This window comes from Leuresthes tenuis, unplaced genomic scaffold, assembly GCF_036924035.1.
Source record: "Leuresthes tenuis unplaced genomic scaffold, fLeuTen1.0.hap1 SCAF_7, whole genome shotgun sequence".
NCBI lineage: Eukaryota > Metazoa > Chordata > Actinopteri > Atheriniformes > Atherinopsidae > Leuresthes > Leuresthes tenuis.
Genome location: NW_027325361.1, coordinates 24,660,418 through 24,676,071, shown reverse-complemented (window position 1 = coordinate 24,676,071; position 15,654 = coordinate 24,660,418). Strand labels below are relative to the sequence as shown.

General features: G+C 41.6%; 2 protein-coding genes across 3 annotated transcripts in view; one reads left to right on the top strand and one right to left on the bottom strand.

Moving 5' to 3' along the window:
• Positions 1-15,654, bottom strand: part of LOC140312341 (allantoinase, mitochondrial) — a 505,108-nt gene that overhangs the window by 321,050 nt on the left and 168,404 nt on the right. The gene's annotated exons all lie outside the window — the stretch shown is intronic.
• Positions 3,985-14,815, top strand: sap130a (Sin3A-associated protein a). Of its 2 annotated transcripts, none has more exons than XM_072390099.1 (21): positions 3,985-4,093; positions 4,757-4,885; positions 4,979-5,244; positions 5,532-5,699; positions 5,785-5,896; positions 6,020-6,135; positions 6,220-6,341; positions 6,534-6,681; positions 6,763-6,853; positions 6,981-7,085; positions 7,185-7,326; positions 7,927-8,042; positions 8,173-8,472; positions 8,569-8,740; positions 9,017-9,115; positions 9,193-9,554; positions 9,646-9,891; positions 9,978-10,103; positions 10,189-10,292; positions 11,520-11,633; positions 13,453-14,815. In XM_072390099.1, the coding sequence occupies exons 2-21, from the start codon at positions 4,774-4,776 to the stop codon at positions 13,609-13,611; spliced, it is 3,180 nt and encodes a 1,059-aa protein (XP_072246200.1). In that variant the 5' UTR covers positions 3,985-4,093; positions 4,757-4,773; the 3' UTR covers positions 13,612-14,815. The 2 variants fall into 2 exon arrangements, with proteins under 2 accessions (XP_072246200.1, XP_072246201.1); XM_072390100.1 differs by having other exon boundaries at positions 3,985-4,204.

Below are 15,654 nucleotides of genomic sequence, written 5' to 3'. Positions count from 1 at the left end.
CAGTGAGTGAGTGAGCAAGGCTGGGAAGTTTAGAAGGCATGTCTCAGCATGCAGGAATGGCTTATATAACCCTTTATGGCCCAGGTGTATGTGACTGGTGAGGTGTGGAGTACTGAGGGATTGCGGATTGAACAGTGTTCACTGAGCTGCTGAAAGATCAGTAATGTAAAGATACTTGACCATTTTCACAGATATCAAAGCAGAATTTTCCTTTTTTTTCTTATTTTCTTTTAACTTGATGATGATTTCTAATAATTTACTAATTAAAATAAAAGCAGTGTATACAAAGTAGCATACATGAATGGGATAACCACAAAAGATGACAATATCCATCACATTCTTGACCTTAATTATTTTGGAGATACCATAACAGAAAATGTTTTCATCTGTCATTTTATCTGTGCTTTAAAAACAAGACTCAACAATAAGCACTAAGCAGTCATGCTAGAGTTTCTGTGAGGCTTTAATGAGCATGCTAACAAGCTAAAAAAAAAGTCAAAGCTAAGGTCAGTTATGTATTTGCCACATGTAGTGTGTTAGCAAGCTAAGATTTGCTACACAGCACTACCACCGTAGCTTATGAGAATCTGAATAATTTCTCCTTTTTTTTAAATCGCAAAGCAGTGTTAGACAAATAAAGATTTTTACCTCATTTTGGGGCTAATAGATTTCACATGCTGGCATTTCTAAAGTCTTTCCAGTTTCCTGAAAAATTGAAATAGCTCCCTGAGCTGGAACTGGGATTTCAGCTTTAATTTGTTGTCCAAACACACAAACCACAACACAAACACAACTATACTCTACTCACATGCATACAACTTGCACAACTTCAGTTTTCCTCATTTGTCTCACATTCTTAAAATGTCAATGATGTACATTGAACGAGGATGGTGGCATAAGGCTTCAGAGGGGTCATATAGTCTGCTCAGGTTGGGGTTATAAATGAAGTCCATTTTTCCCAAATTTTGTAAGATTCAACTTTTTGGATTCTTAAAGAACAGGTCAGGTCAGCTATTTCCAGTATGATCCCCTGCCAATCCTCCATTGCAGGTGCTATTGGATTTAACTACTTCCTTGTCATGGCTTTTTTACTGAAGGACTCGAGGCGAGAAGGACTCGAAGCAGTTTTATGTCCCTCCTTCGGTTCAAGCACACAGCATGACCAAGATACAAATTTTCAAACTTCAGGAGTATTTGAGTGTTGAACACTGTATTTATTGTGTTGTGTATGCCACTCTAGTAGTGGTTCAATTTGGGGCAGCCCTAAAATACGTGAAAATGGTTTGCCTCCAGAGAGGCACGTTGTCTCCCAACACTTTGAGTTTGTGTTCTTGTTTTTTTTTTATGCAAAACTCTTGAAATATCTTTTAGCATTCTTCTGACAGTCTTCTCTTCAGTCCATAGAGTTGTTTGAGGAACATTAAAAACTGCAAATGTCACCCCATGCCTCCTCAGAGAGCCTCAATACTGCCTCTTTTCCCCACTTTTATTTAATACTCAGTGTCCTCTCATTTTTAGCATGAAATAGCATATTGTACAATCTAGAAAAATCTTGTTTTAGAGATGAGCTCTTTTATTAACAGCTAAAAAAGTTATCTCAAAAGTGAAATCATTATATCTGTTCAGGTGATGTTTGAAAATTAGATGATATTAACAAATGATTAGATATTTCTCAGAAGTTTGACTGCACTCATAGGCAAAACACGTTTTACAGAATTTGTCTCCTTCCTGCCATAATGTGCATGTGCAAGTGCTTTGAAGTTCACCTCGACTACTCCTAGGGCAGTTCTTTTTCTTCACTACAGCGATTTATTACTGTGACAGGCCAATAGATAAAAAAGTAGCCTGTTTGCCTTGGGTACAAGTTAAGCTAATCGTGTGGAAGTCCTGGGTTTGATCCACAGTGGATTCTTCATTCTTTTACTGCTAATCCTGAGCTGTGAATGCTAAATCACCATCTTCAAAAACCCCACGAACACACATTTCATCATCTTGTCACAGTTGACCATGGCTGTTTTAAGACATTTTCTTTCAACCAAACAGTTATCAGTCAGTGAAAGTAAAAGCAAATCAAATGCAAGCTTTTTTATTAAACCCTGTTAAAATGACAAGAGATTAATATTGTGATTGTTGTTAAAGGCAGTGTCTCTAAGGGAAATTACAGAAATCTCAAAAGTAGACACTGTGTCAACTTATTGTTTCAAAACGCAACTAGAGTTGAGCACACCAATGGTACCTCTGAACATAAAGCCGGTTATATAGGTGACAATTCAAGAGCTAAGTAGTCTTAGGAGGTGTATTCATGTTAAAGGGGAAGTCCGGTATTTTTAAACCTAGACCTTATTTCTACTTACCGAGAACAGTTTGGCGAAAGTCGGCGTCCTTCGGAAGCTATTTAGATAACTCGTGCTTCATATAACGGAGTGAACGGGGCTTAGGCGATGCAGCCTCTAAATAAGGCATTATCTGTCTTTATTTCACCAGTACTCTAAGAAGAATGAATGAACAAACGTGTACTATAGCTCTGTTAGCTCATAGGTGCTGTTATGTGGCTACTTGCAGCTATAGGAGAGCTAATGGAGGGATTTCTACACAGGTACTCTACTGGGACCACTTCATCCACTTCATGTAGGGCTGTGTTTTTCATACCGTCCATAATGACAGATTTTCACATGATAACAAAGCATGATCTTGTGATATTAATGATATAGTGACATGATGCATTTGCATCAGTGTATCAAGCTTCAGTGATGAGATCCTTTTCAACATTGCTCACCCCTAAAGCTTAGAAATCCTTCTGTACAAACAAATGAGATCTGTACTTGCTTCTACAGAAGAATACAGAAGGATCTGACAGGCCACAGCAGTAGCATTCTTCACCTTGAATCAGATGCCATCATTCTGCTCTGACTTGACCTGTAGGTCAAAACCGTTTGGTACTGTATGGATCCAGGACATTTTTATGATTGGCTTGTGCCCTCTAGTGTTTTAGTGTAGGAATCGTAGTTACTGGTGCACTAGGAAGTCCTTTCGTAAAACTGCATTTTGGCAGGGTGCCCAGGGAAAGCTTGTTAATATTCACAGATTCTTCCTATTGGTCAGTGATTTAGGCAAGAGGAGTTGGATTGGTTAGGGTTAGGGTTAGGGCAAGAACATTTAGATTGGTTGACATCAGGGTAAGTCAACCAGAGGAGGGCGGATCATATTTTCCTCTCCCACTGTTTTCAAGGGAGAAAGCACTACAGGTTCAGATTGGAGCACAGTTGCAACATTTCAGGTAATTTCATTTTCACGAAAGTCACAGACTCTTGAGGGACCTGCAAGGCAATGATCACCAGATCATTTTCGCAATTCACTGCAATGTTTTGATCAGTCTTTTCTTTTAACTACCACATAACCACTCCATATAGAGACCAAAGATCAATCTTTAACCTGTCTATACATACTGTAAGGGAATGATGTGTATACAGCTTCAACACTATAATTCAGTAAAATACAACAAACATAAAATACTAGTTCAGTGTAGAGGGAAACCATCTAAAACAAAATTACACCAAATATGAAAGCACTGGTATGGAAGTATTTATCTGTAACTATTATTTTTATACAATCACTTTTATATCACTTGAAAATAAAGCTTTTGTATACTTTGTTGTAAAGAATGAGAGTATTCTAACGCTATATATCATTTTTGTAAGACTGTAACGTAAAAACTACGCAGTGGTCACCTGGTAATAAATGAGCCAATAGTAGATGGCTGTTTCGAGTACTGCCTCTTAGTTGACCATGTGATCGTGCTGTTTGCAATTCTTAGCGGTGCCTCGAGCTTCTCCCCTCCTCTGGTGCAGGTCTATGCTGGTTCAGAGCCAACGGCTCGGGGTTGGTTCAGCAACAACTCTGGGTTGACCAGAACATTTCCGCAGCTCTGATTGGTCACCAATCTAGCTGTGCCTTCTCTGATTGGCGGAAATAGGCATAGGCTCCGGTTCTTTCTGAGCGTTCTTCCGGTTTACATGTTGGAAAAAAGAAAAGACGAATGGAAAAAATTGTAATCCAGAGAGCGACCATTGCCTAGTTTTTTTTTAGAGATACGGTAATAACCGAAGATATCCAGAAACATGTTTGTTTGTTTACTCGTATGAATTCTGGGCAGTTGTGCTTTTTAGAAAGTTGAGACTACAAAATGTAAAGCAGGCGGCATCAGGTTAGCGACTGTAACATTAGCTTGCAGCTAGCAAAGACAGCTAGCCAACAAGATAGCCTTTTATATTTGAGGCTACGGAACAAAAACTAGTGACCACTGTGAACATTATTTGCCAGGACTGAGATCGGGTGTGCTAGTTTTGATGTTGGGAGCCATAAAGAGGTTTATGTACTTGCACGTTAACTTAACTTCACAAGCTTTGATATACTACTGTCGAGGAGATTTGTAAAATATTCACTATATTAACGTCTAAAAAGGGGTGCATAAAACCTAGTCCCCCCCCCCCCATGTCAATGCCACTATATATATGTAAATATTTATTTTCACCAACACAGTTTGCTTAACAGTAGCGACTTTCTTTCTTTGCTGTTAAGGACCTTGTTCCGCAGCCCTGCGTTAGCATGTTGTGTCCCCGCGCAGTCAGCTGAGAGTAATTTTGGTGGGCTTTACATGTTTAATACAAGGACTATCGTTTACTTAATTTAGCCTCACGGGACATTTATTGGTTTGTCAATCCCTGTAATTAATGTGCACGTTTTAACACAATTTTAGGTCCGAAACAGTTAAAAATGAGCTCACAGCAATTCCCCCGACACGGGCTGCCTGCTTCTAGTGGGGGAGCACCTCAGATCCCTGCTGCAGCAAACCTGGTGCCTGTCAACCAGCCGTCAAACGCTTTAGGTAACCTTCTGTCACTCCAGTTGCTCACAGCTTACTCCGTGTAAGAGGAACAAGACTGCAGCTTCATATGTCATCTAACTTCCTTTCCATTAGTTGGTGCAGATGGAGACAGCAATCGTGAAGCTGACCATGGTCAACAGGATCATCCACCTACGGGGGGTGGAGGAACCTTGGCATTCAGGGATGAGAAACAGGAGACCATGGTAGTCAGACCTTACCCCCAAGTACAGACACACGGGCAGCCACAGGCTGCTCCCCAAACTGTGTCCATCCAGCCTGGCACACAGGTGACTGTACCTGCCCCGGCTGTCCACCTCCCACAGGGTCAGCCTGCAGTCCTCACCGAGGGGCAGATGAAGGTGAAAATCACTAAATTGCTTCTCTTTTCATATTTTCTAGAAGCTCTATGTGTGAATGTATATATATTTTTGTATGAATGTATGGTATTTTTAGAATCTCCAGCTGATGCAGTTATTGTGATGCGCTAGAACAAATAATTTGCACTGATAACTTGTTTTAAAAAGTTTTGTTTGCATGCTTTTAGCCCTCAAGCCCAGTGTGATGTGAGCACTACCTCAGGCTTGTTATGACTTAAAGGCACGAGAAGGCTTTTTCACTTGTAGTTGTTTTGTTTTCTGTTTTTCAGGCTGTCCTAAAGTCACCAATGCCAAGTCGTCTAATTGCTCCAGCACCAGCTTCCAACCAGGCTCATATACCCATACCTCCCAAGGTTCCAAGCCACATTACTGTCACGATTGAGAGTAGTATAGCTACCACTCCCTCTATCCCTGTAGCAACCATCAGTGGGCAGCAGGTAAGTGCATTGTACATCACCTCTTAATGTATGTTGTCTTCTTTTGACTTGTCATAAAAGTCCTACTGCTAACATGTTGTCTCAGGGTCACTCCAGCAACTTGCACCACCTGATGCCAGCCAACATTCAGATCATTAGGGGGCAACTTGGGGCCCCTGCAGTACCTCCCCAGACCTTCACATCACATTTACCTCGAGGTATGAATAATGTTATAAAATGAGTGTGCCACTATTGATTTGCTTGTCCTTAAAACAGTGTTCTGTGTCCTGCTCGCTTGTTGCAGAGCATTTTGCTAGATCAGTCTATTCTATGTGTTGCAGGGGCTGCTGCAGCAGCTGTTATGTCCAGCTCCAAAACGGTCTTGCGGCCAGCCACCGGAGCAAGTGCAGGTCCTGGCCAGCCCACAGTGCAGCACATCATCCACCAGACTATTCAGGTACTTCATTGTACTTAAATGTTAATGAACTGTAAATTTTGTAGTTTTTTGTTTTCTAATATTGTTATACTCTTCTGTCCACAGTCCCGCCCTGCTGTAACAACCTCAACAGCTGTGCTTCCAACTGTGGTGGCCCCTATTTCTGCAACTAGAACTCAGTCTCCAGTTATCAGTCCAACAGTCACTCACTCTGAGGTTGTGCATGGGTAAGTGGCCAATGTCAGCACCAAGCTATTTTATCTGTGTGACTTCTTTAAAAGTTGAGAAGAGACACTGTTGAACCAAACACTTCTCCTTTTGACCCAGGTCTTTTCTAAGGAAAAGAAGATTGTGTTCTGAACTTTTATTCTGTATACATTTTGCTGCAACTTCAGTAATTTGCGTTTTGATTCTTTTAGGCGTCCAGCGCTGACTATTCACCCCCCACCTGCGACTGTCAGCATTCAGAGGCCTCAGACATCCCGTGACACTGCCACACGGATCACTCTGCCGTCACACCCTGCAATTGGAGCTCAAAAGCCACAGCCTCCGCACACCATGGCACAGGTTACTGCTTCGTTATGGGAAAATATTAGTTAGTAGTTTTATGCAATGACTAAACAATCCATCTTTTCTTGTTCCAAACAGAAGCCTATCTTTAGTACTGTGACACCAGTAGCTGCAGCAACTGTGGCACCGATTGTTGCCACAAACACTGTGCCATCAACGACCACAATAGGTATTGGCTTTTTGTTTGTTAATTCTGCCTCAGGTCACACAATTTTGTAATGTCAGCATCCAAAACTTCAACACAGGTTGAGAATTTTGCAGTAATAGCTCTGTTTGTTTTCCCCACTTATGTTTAGGCACTGTGCCACATACCCAAATGACCAGTAGCACTATTGTTACCATGGCAATGGCGTCACACTCTTCTCATGCCACGGCAGTGACCACCTCTGCTATCCCTGTTGGTAAGTTGGCCCTTTGCTTTTTTCACTCTCAAAACCTTAACCTTTACCATTATGCATAGCACACCATTTCTTGTAACCATTGCATGTTGTTATTTGCAGCTAAAGTGGTCCCTCAGCCTATCGCCCACTCTTCATCCCGCGTTCAGCCTGACTACCCAGGAGAGAGAGCCAACCTTATCCCCATACCGGGCCACAGGTCCTCTCCTAACCCTGTCACCATGGAAGCCAGAAGTGACAACAGGTGAGAGCAAAAATTTGGTCAGTTTAGTTTGACTCGTTTAGTTGGGTTTATGCTATCATTCAGTAAAATACTTGTGATTATATTTGCTCATTTTTGAAGAATTCAATAGTCAAGTCTGTTTAAAATGAGCTTTTCTTCGCATTTGGATTTAATATAGCTTTTTTTTTTTCATCATCTTAAAAATATGTAGTAAAAGTATTGTGAGTTGCAAAATATGCAAAACTATGGGTAGTTTGCTAAATTGCACTTGGAGATGCCACAATTAGCCCTTTCTGTCAGTTATTTTAGGTTTCGCCAACTGAATTTAAGGTGATTTGATGACAGAATTGTGACCTCACGAATGGACTATTTGAAAAATCAGAGTATTGCCAAATTTGTTAGAAATAATCAAGATTTATTGTCCATGTGAAAGTTTAATGGTGGTCCATCCTGCAGTTGTGGCTTACTGAGAGGATGGGGGTTATGATGCGTTTTTTATGATTCAGGGAACATTTTCTTCAAAAAAAAGCATCAATTTCCAGTATAGAATTTACAGCAAATTATAGTAATGATCCTACTTTATCAGATGCTGACCTCGTATTAATCTTCAACCCCTTTAAGGCCTTCTGTACCAGTTCAGTTCCAGTATTTTTTGCCGGCATATTCGTCATCATACCCTCTGACCCACACCTACACCCCCATCAGCAGCTCTGTCTCCACCATCCGTCAGTATCCAGGTAAGCACTGTCAAGCCATTTTGTGACTGCCAGTCATTGTCGTGAATGGTGTGACAAATTGTCATTTTTGCAAATGTTTTGATGCTAATAGAATTAAGATTTTATTTAAACTTTTCTTTTCTTTTCTAAGTGACCCCTCAAGCTCCGAGTTCAGCACTGCCCGCTCAGGCTGGAGTGGGCGTGGCTACTACCGTCCACCTAAACCACATGCAGCTGATGGCTGTGGATCGGATTGGTCTTCCTTCTGCACAAATCAGCACCCAGGGGATCCAGCCACCCCCGATTGCTGCACAGGGCATACAACCTGCACAGATAGGAGTTCAGGGCCTGCATACGTCTGCACCAATCACCACACAAGGAATACAACAGACACCAATAGTCACTCAGCAGCAACAGCAGCAGCAACAAACGCAGTCTGAAGCAAAACCTGGTAATAACAGAACTGATATACCACAACTGAAAAGAGCATGCTGTTGCTCACATGTATCTGCGTTTGGGTTGACGATGCGTGTCTTGTTCAATTCAGGGGTTGTGTTGGCTGATGGATTTGTAGCGAGCCCCATTAGCAGCACATTCAGCACGACCCAGCCAGCAGGCACCATGGTGCAGACCCACACCCAGGGAGGAGTAGGAGGGGCTCCAACGCTGGTTTCCTCCCCTCGACCCAGCATTCTCCGCAAGAAGCCTGCTAATGAAGCGTGAGTTTGACACTGTCACACAAAGCAGTGCACCACTTCCTTCTGGTTAAACTCAGTCATCTTCCCATTAGGTCTACATGTAGCAGACTAACTTAACTAATTTTCTTCACGCCACATGCATTTTAATTTAATGACTACTATTTGCTGACTTGCTGAAAAGCATTCATGTAATTCACTTTTAGCTGCACCATTCAAGGATTCTTGCCTTGATGCTAATGAAAACAAACAGTTAAGAATTTCAGACAATAGATGATCCATATTATCTTTGAGTTGCAGGTGTGTTCGTAAGAATCTGATCACTGCCCAACCCAGTGAATCCAGCACTGGCAGAATTGAGAGTGGTGTAAGAGGAGCCGGATCTCCCAGGCCAGCAGGGTAAGCTTGTGTCACATCCATATTCTTATCCAGTTGTGATTTAAATCTGGAAGCTGAAACTTTATTTCCTTTCTCAGTGTAAAACCCAAGGCTGAAGTGCACATGGCAGTGGCCCCTCCTGTCATGGCTACAGTAGAAGCATTGCCTGCTCAGGGAGGAGAGCAGCAGGCTGTGGCTTCAAACCATCAACACCTTGCCCAAGCCATCCCCACCATGCTCGCCACGCCTGGCCCTGTGCCTCCCTCCCAGCCATCCACTGTTCTCTCATCCCTGCCTGCAGCCATGGCTGTGACCCCCCCTGTTCCTGCTTCAATGGCCAACACTGTGGCTTCCCCCACTCAGCCTGCAGCCAGTAGCACTGCAGCATGTGCTGCTAGTTCCACCTGCTCAGATTTGAAAATCAAGCAGGAGATTGAGACAATGGACACCTCCCAGCCAGGTGGGGATCACGGTTTTCTTCAGTGTGTTGTCAGTGACCTGATGTGGACAAATTGATGAATCATAAATAAACAGTGCATGCATTCCCACAGATCCCAATGCAAGTCTGTCATCAGCAGCGGCCCTCAACACCCAGGCTTCCACACTAAACACCTCTGCGACGGGAGATCTGATCCCTGGGGCATCCCCGAGGAAGAAGCCTCGCAAACAGCAGCATGTTATCTCAAATGAGGAGAGTGAAATGGTTGAAACCAACAGCACAGATGAGGAGAAAACCCCGGGCAGGCCCATCACCGGCAGGGCAGAAAGACGGGAATCTCCACCAAGGGAATATGTTGGTATGTTTTTCCATCCATTGCTGCAGTCACAGTGACAGGTTTTGTCAGCTATTCAACTCTTTTTTTAAACTTGTTTTGTCTTAAAGATGAAGAAGGAGTGCGATACGTGCCGGTCCGGCCTCGCCCACCCGTCACCCTCCTGCGTCACTATCGCAACCCTTGGAAGGCTGCTTACCACCACTTCCAGAGGTACAGCGACATTCGGGTGAAAGGTGAGAATCTTATTATGTTTAAGCAAATGCATGTAATTTATAAAACAAGCGGCACTTTCAAATACAAATTCTGTTTCTCTCTCAGAGGAGAAGAAGGGCACCTTACAGGATATGGCCAATCAGAGAGGCGTGGCATGCAGAGCACAAGGCTGGAAAATTCACTTGTGCGCTGCACAACTCAGACAGTTGGTGAGTGCTGGCTGGTCACAGACCTGATCAAATTAGTTGAAGAAAGATTTATAGTATTTCTTTTTCCTATGGAAATGGAATTAGTTTTGTTGATGCCAAAGATGGCTCCCATCTCTATGGGATCTGTTGAGTTTCAGAACTCATGACTCGAAGTGTGGAATCTTTATCAAAGTAATAATTATGCACAGACAATGTGACTGGACTAATAACACATGAAATATTAGCCATATAAGCAACAGCTCTTAATGTTAGCAGTTATTAAAAAAAACACACAGATGGAGGGAGCGACAGAGAAGTCCACAGCTTATGGAGCCGATGTGTAATGGAGGAATTGTGTTCTACGGTTTCTGTTTTAACAACTTAGGCTGTTTGATACATGACTTGCGATTAGACTGTACCCAAGAGGGGTTACCAGTAACCTGCCAGCTGTACATGGTCAAACTGAGGATGAGCAAATGTATTGGGAGTATAGTAAGTTAAAGTTATAGTGAGTAAGGATTTGGGAATAAAGTCGTATGTTGGAGTGTTGTCTGAGCTCTCTGGGTTTTTACTGTGTTCTCACTCATGTAATAAAATAGTGTTCCAGGGGTTTTTAAGTTATAAGAGATCCTAAAAGATGCAGATCCTGAGGAAGACATGGGTGGAGTGTGTCAATCCACGCCGTAAAAATGACTTCCTTTGATAATGGTGGAGTTAATTGGAAGAAAAAGGAGCTGCTGTGGTGACTGTGTTGCTGACATTTTATTTAGACCTCAGGAAATTGTGTCAGCTTGTGAACTGAATTGAATTGAACTAGCTTTTGGAGAAGTTGGCTCTACAGTGTGTGTGTGTGTTTTTTTTTTTTGTTTGTTTTTCTTTAGCTCGTACTGTGGATGATTACTCAAGGTGGTCAAGAAAGTCATGAGAAGTGCTGTAATGTTCAGTGTGATTGTAGTCTATGGTTCTGACATAGATAAACCATATTTGAATGATTATTTTAAAAGGTTTATCAACTTTTCTTGCAGCTGACTACTAAAAATTGAAAGATAATAAGTCAAAATGAATTTAAATGCTGCAGGTTGACTTTTATCTTGACAATTCATTAATTTGATTATAAAAAAAACATGTAGTTTTGAATCATCAATGTGCTCCATTTTGAATCACTGGTGATCCTGCATACAGATGAAAGAATTTCCTTTCTTGACTTATTTTTATAAGCTTAGTTCGTGTTTGTTTCTTGTTCCGTAGTCAAGCTTGGAGCATGATGTGTACAGCCGCCTCTCCACTCTGCAAGAGGGCCTCATTCCAAAGAAGAGAGCAGGCGCAGACGATGATCTTCACCGAATCAACGAGCTCATACAGGTACTGTTAAGATCCAGGCTTCAGACATTTGGACAATCATTTGTGGAAATACACAATTAGACGCTGATGTCATCATGTGTGTTAAAATTCTTCAAAATCTACTCTTATTAATTAAAACAGAAGCTAACCATTGGAGGTGTTTAATTATCATCCAGACCAGCACTGAAACTTAACTAAACCTTGTTGTTTAAAAGGCTGGCCGCGCAGTAAAATGAACCCCCTTCATTTTTCTACTGAAGTTGTTTTATCATCGACTCAGTTGTGGTAGCAGAGAGCTGAGCATGTGCTTTAGAGTGGGAGTCATTTGGTCAGCCGTTGCAGTTGCTGCCTTCCTTTTTCATTTGCTGTAGAAACAAATGAGGAAGTGGCAAACAATAGTTGAAAAAACCTTCAGAGTATTAAGGTAGGTGTGTTATCTCTATGATATTTCACTTTGTTACACAGTGATGTTGCTGGTTTTGGTAAACGGTACGAGAGCTATAACTAGGTTTTATTTACACTTAGCAATAAAAGTATCACAACAGGGATCTGGCAAGTCTAAGTTCAGTAACTGTTTACACAGATTACACCATTTGCTGTTATTTTCTACAGTTTGAAGCCATAAAAGTATTGGTAAAAGATTCTAAATTAAATCTTTAGGCAACCTGACTTAAAATTCAGCCCATCATCTGGCGAGTGACTAATCTGCATTTCTAACTGAATGTTGATTTGTTATTTCATGATTGACATCCTGCTGATGGGTAGTTCTTATCAGGTCTGTCAGGCCTTGATCATCTCATCTGTTTTAAAGAGATGGCATGTTTATGATCCTTTCACTATGAGACCAGCCACTCGCGCTTTTATTGCCCTTTTAAAACGCCCATTTACAGCACTTTATTTTCACTTTTTATCATGGATTGCTTGTTTGACTTTTGTAATATAATATTGTTTGCATATCCTTTTTGAGGTTTAACTTATACAGCTTTGCACTTTAAAGATGAAGTTTTGTCACATCTTCACTGTAGCTGATCAGATTTGAAATAAAACAGGAATTACTGTTTGGACACGCCTAACCTTTCAATTAGAACAAGTAGGTGTGTCTCAAACGTTAACCTGTACCTTAAAGTAATAAATACCTACATCAGTGTAATGCTCAGTGTCTTTACATGCACAAGCTATAACCACAGCTCGACCAGTTGCTTGGAATGCTCTGCTTTGCCCCATATACATGCACAGGGGAGGGACACTGAGTTATTGACTGAAGTATGTCTGATGCCGTGGCCTGTGAGAAAAACCTTAGACGTCCAATCGCTTCTAACTTTCTTTTTGGGTGATCGTTTTACATGTAAATGTGGCCGAACTAACTGCACAGACATCGTCATCAGTTAACTACTTGAACGGCGATTTTACTCGGATGACTGTGGTTATAAAAGCGTGATTTTATTAGAGCAGGTGGCCAGTTTACATTTGGTCTTAATGGGTCGCTGTCCAATCACAACATCTGGGGCGTCTGACAAAAGAAAAATAATTTTATATGAATGAAAGCAGCTTCTTGGGAATGTGTTAAAATACACTTAAATGTCATTGGTTTCACTAAAAGATGTATGCTAACCCTTATTCTTATTAAGCTTATTCTTTGTTGTGTAGCTTGGCTCACTAGAGAAATTATTGAAAGCTGTAAGCTCTTGTTTTCCATGATTTTGCTGAGACTTTGCTGTCTGTTATAACCTTTAGTTTCTAAAATCTGTTTACATTTAGTCTTTGTCCCTTTTCAGATACATTTTTGCTGCTTTGATTGCTGTTTACCAGCCACAGTAGTAATCTGCTCATTTGTTCTTAGGGTAACATGCAGCGCTGTAAGCTGGTGATGGACCAAGTGACTGAGGCCAGAGACACCATGATGAAAGTGCTCGACCACAAAGAGAAAGTGCTGAAGCTGCTCAACAAGAATGGCACCGTCAAGAAGTCCTCCAAACTGAAGCGTAAAGAACGGGCATAAGCACGAGTTTCCCATCTGTTGAACAACCCCCCCAGCAACCTCTCTGAAGGGGTGATGGAGCTACTTTGAATTTTGGTGCTATGATTTGCTGCATACAATCGCATGTACCCTCCCTGTCTGCCTGAGAGCGGACAGAGAGAAGAGACAGGGAGGCATCAATGAGCAGAAAACTTCAGAAACAGGTTCTCATTAAAGACAAAGTGCACATATTGAGCGTGGGGCGTTCTAGGTTGTATTAGTGTGGCCAGCTGGATGACCACGCTTCTTTTTTTTCCTTTCAAAGTCACGTGAGGCCATTTTTACTAACTTAGTTTCTGCCTCGTCTTTTAAGACGGTTTGAAGGTGGCACATTGTGAATCAGTGATGTTTGGCACTAAATGCAAGTACAGTGTATTCAACACTTGGCATGTTCTGTAAGAGAGAAAGTTTTTAATTCTGAATGACCCAAGAAGTGACGTGTGGACGAAATCAGTCCATTCACAAACTGTGTACAAACTACTCTCAGTTGTGCTCTTTTCATCAGTCTGTGCCTTCGTTTTGTCAAGTGGACATGAATTGGATAGACATGTGTAAGCTAGTCCACATGTTAAAATACAAAAAAATATATATTTTTTATCTTAAGCAATTTTTAGTTGATTTTCTTTTTGTGTTGTTTGGGTACATGGCTGCCTATTATAAGCCACAAGTTTAGGCATAACCTCAAAATCAAAGTGCTTCGGTGGCGTTAAGATAAATAAGAGAATCTGAATGTAGCATGCTGAATTGATTTACTGTAGGGGAAAAAAATGCTCTTAAAAGATCCTTAGATTTGAAAGTGAGAATGCCAAGTCAATTTTTTATTGAATGCCATCTCTAATCCATTAAATGATAACTAGATGTTCAGACAGTGATGACAGTGTTGTGATTTGGCTTTGACAGAAGGTGCAGCCCGCAAAAGAAATGGGTCAACTATTCTCATGTGTTCACAGTGGCAGATGGAATTAATGTAAATTGCTGTAAATGTGCTTTTGGTTTTCCATTGACCTGGTTCTTTCCAAGTTTTTGTACTCTATGAAACAATTTGTGCTGTGTGTGACGTGCCGCCTCATGCAGCAGAGTGTAACAATTACGATGACACAAGATGAAGTGAGCCTGAAACATCTAGCCATTGTATATTGTTTTTGTCTGTGTAACTATAGTAAAGCTGCTTAAAAATGACAAAATATGCAGTTATTCCACTCCACCCCCCCCCAGGACCCTTTTCGCATATCAGTTGCAGCCTATCGACAAAAAGAGAGACGTCCTCTTTTATCCACTGCTGTGTCTCTTCCGTTATTCAGACATGCAAGACAAAGGCGGATCAGCCCCGCATTGGTGCGTGCTTGCACACATCAACTGGCATCATGGAATCAGCCTAGTGGCGGCAGCATTGAAGGTTAGAATGGTACATTCTGCGATACCAACTTGCTCTTACACACATAGTTCTTTTCTCCTCCGACATTATCTCCGTTGCCGGCTCGAGGCACAACGGCAGCGAATCAGCTCCACCATGCTGCCTCTCTATCACGTGAAAGCCGTGTGTGAAAAGGTCTTAACCAAACCACATTTGGGTGGTGACCAAACTGAATAAACTGGCCACACCTGAGCCCTCAGATAGTAGATCAGATTACCACTGTTTTTGTTGATCATCGTTGGAAAAAAGACCCCTGCATTAAGTATGAAAAGCTAAAGGCACACTGCAGAAATAACTACTTGAATTGGATTTCTGCCATTTTTAGGTCACTGGCTTGATGTGGCTCAGTCTGACCTGTCATCAATCATACAGTGTGACTTGTATGACTGCTGTCTTATCCACATTCTGCCATCTGCAGTGAGCTCAGTTCTTTTTTTTTACTATCCACTGTTAACAACATAATTGCCTTGAAGTGCAGAGCATTACGTTGACAGTAGTTTACCCATGACAACCATGTTTATGGATCAGGAAACCTAAGTTACTGGCATTGAGGTAGCTGACTTTCTCCTTCTAAGAACACCTAACACCATTTTTTATAGAAGGCTGTTTCT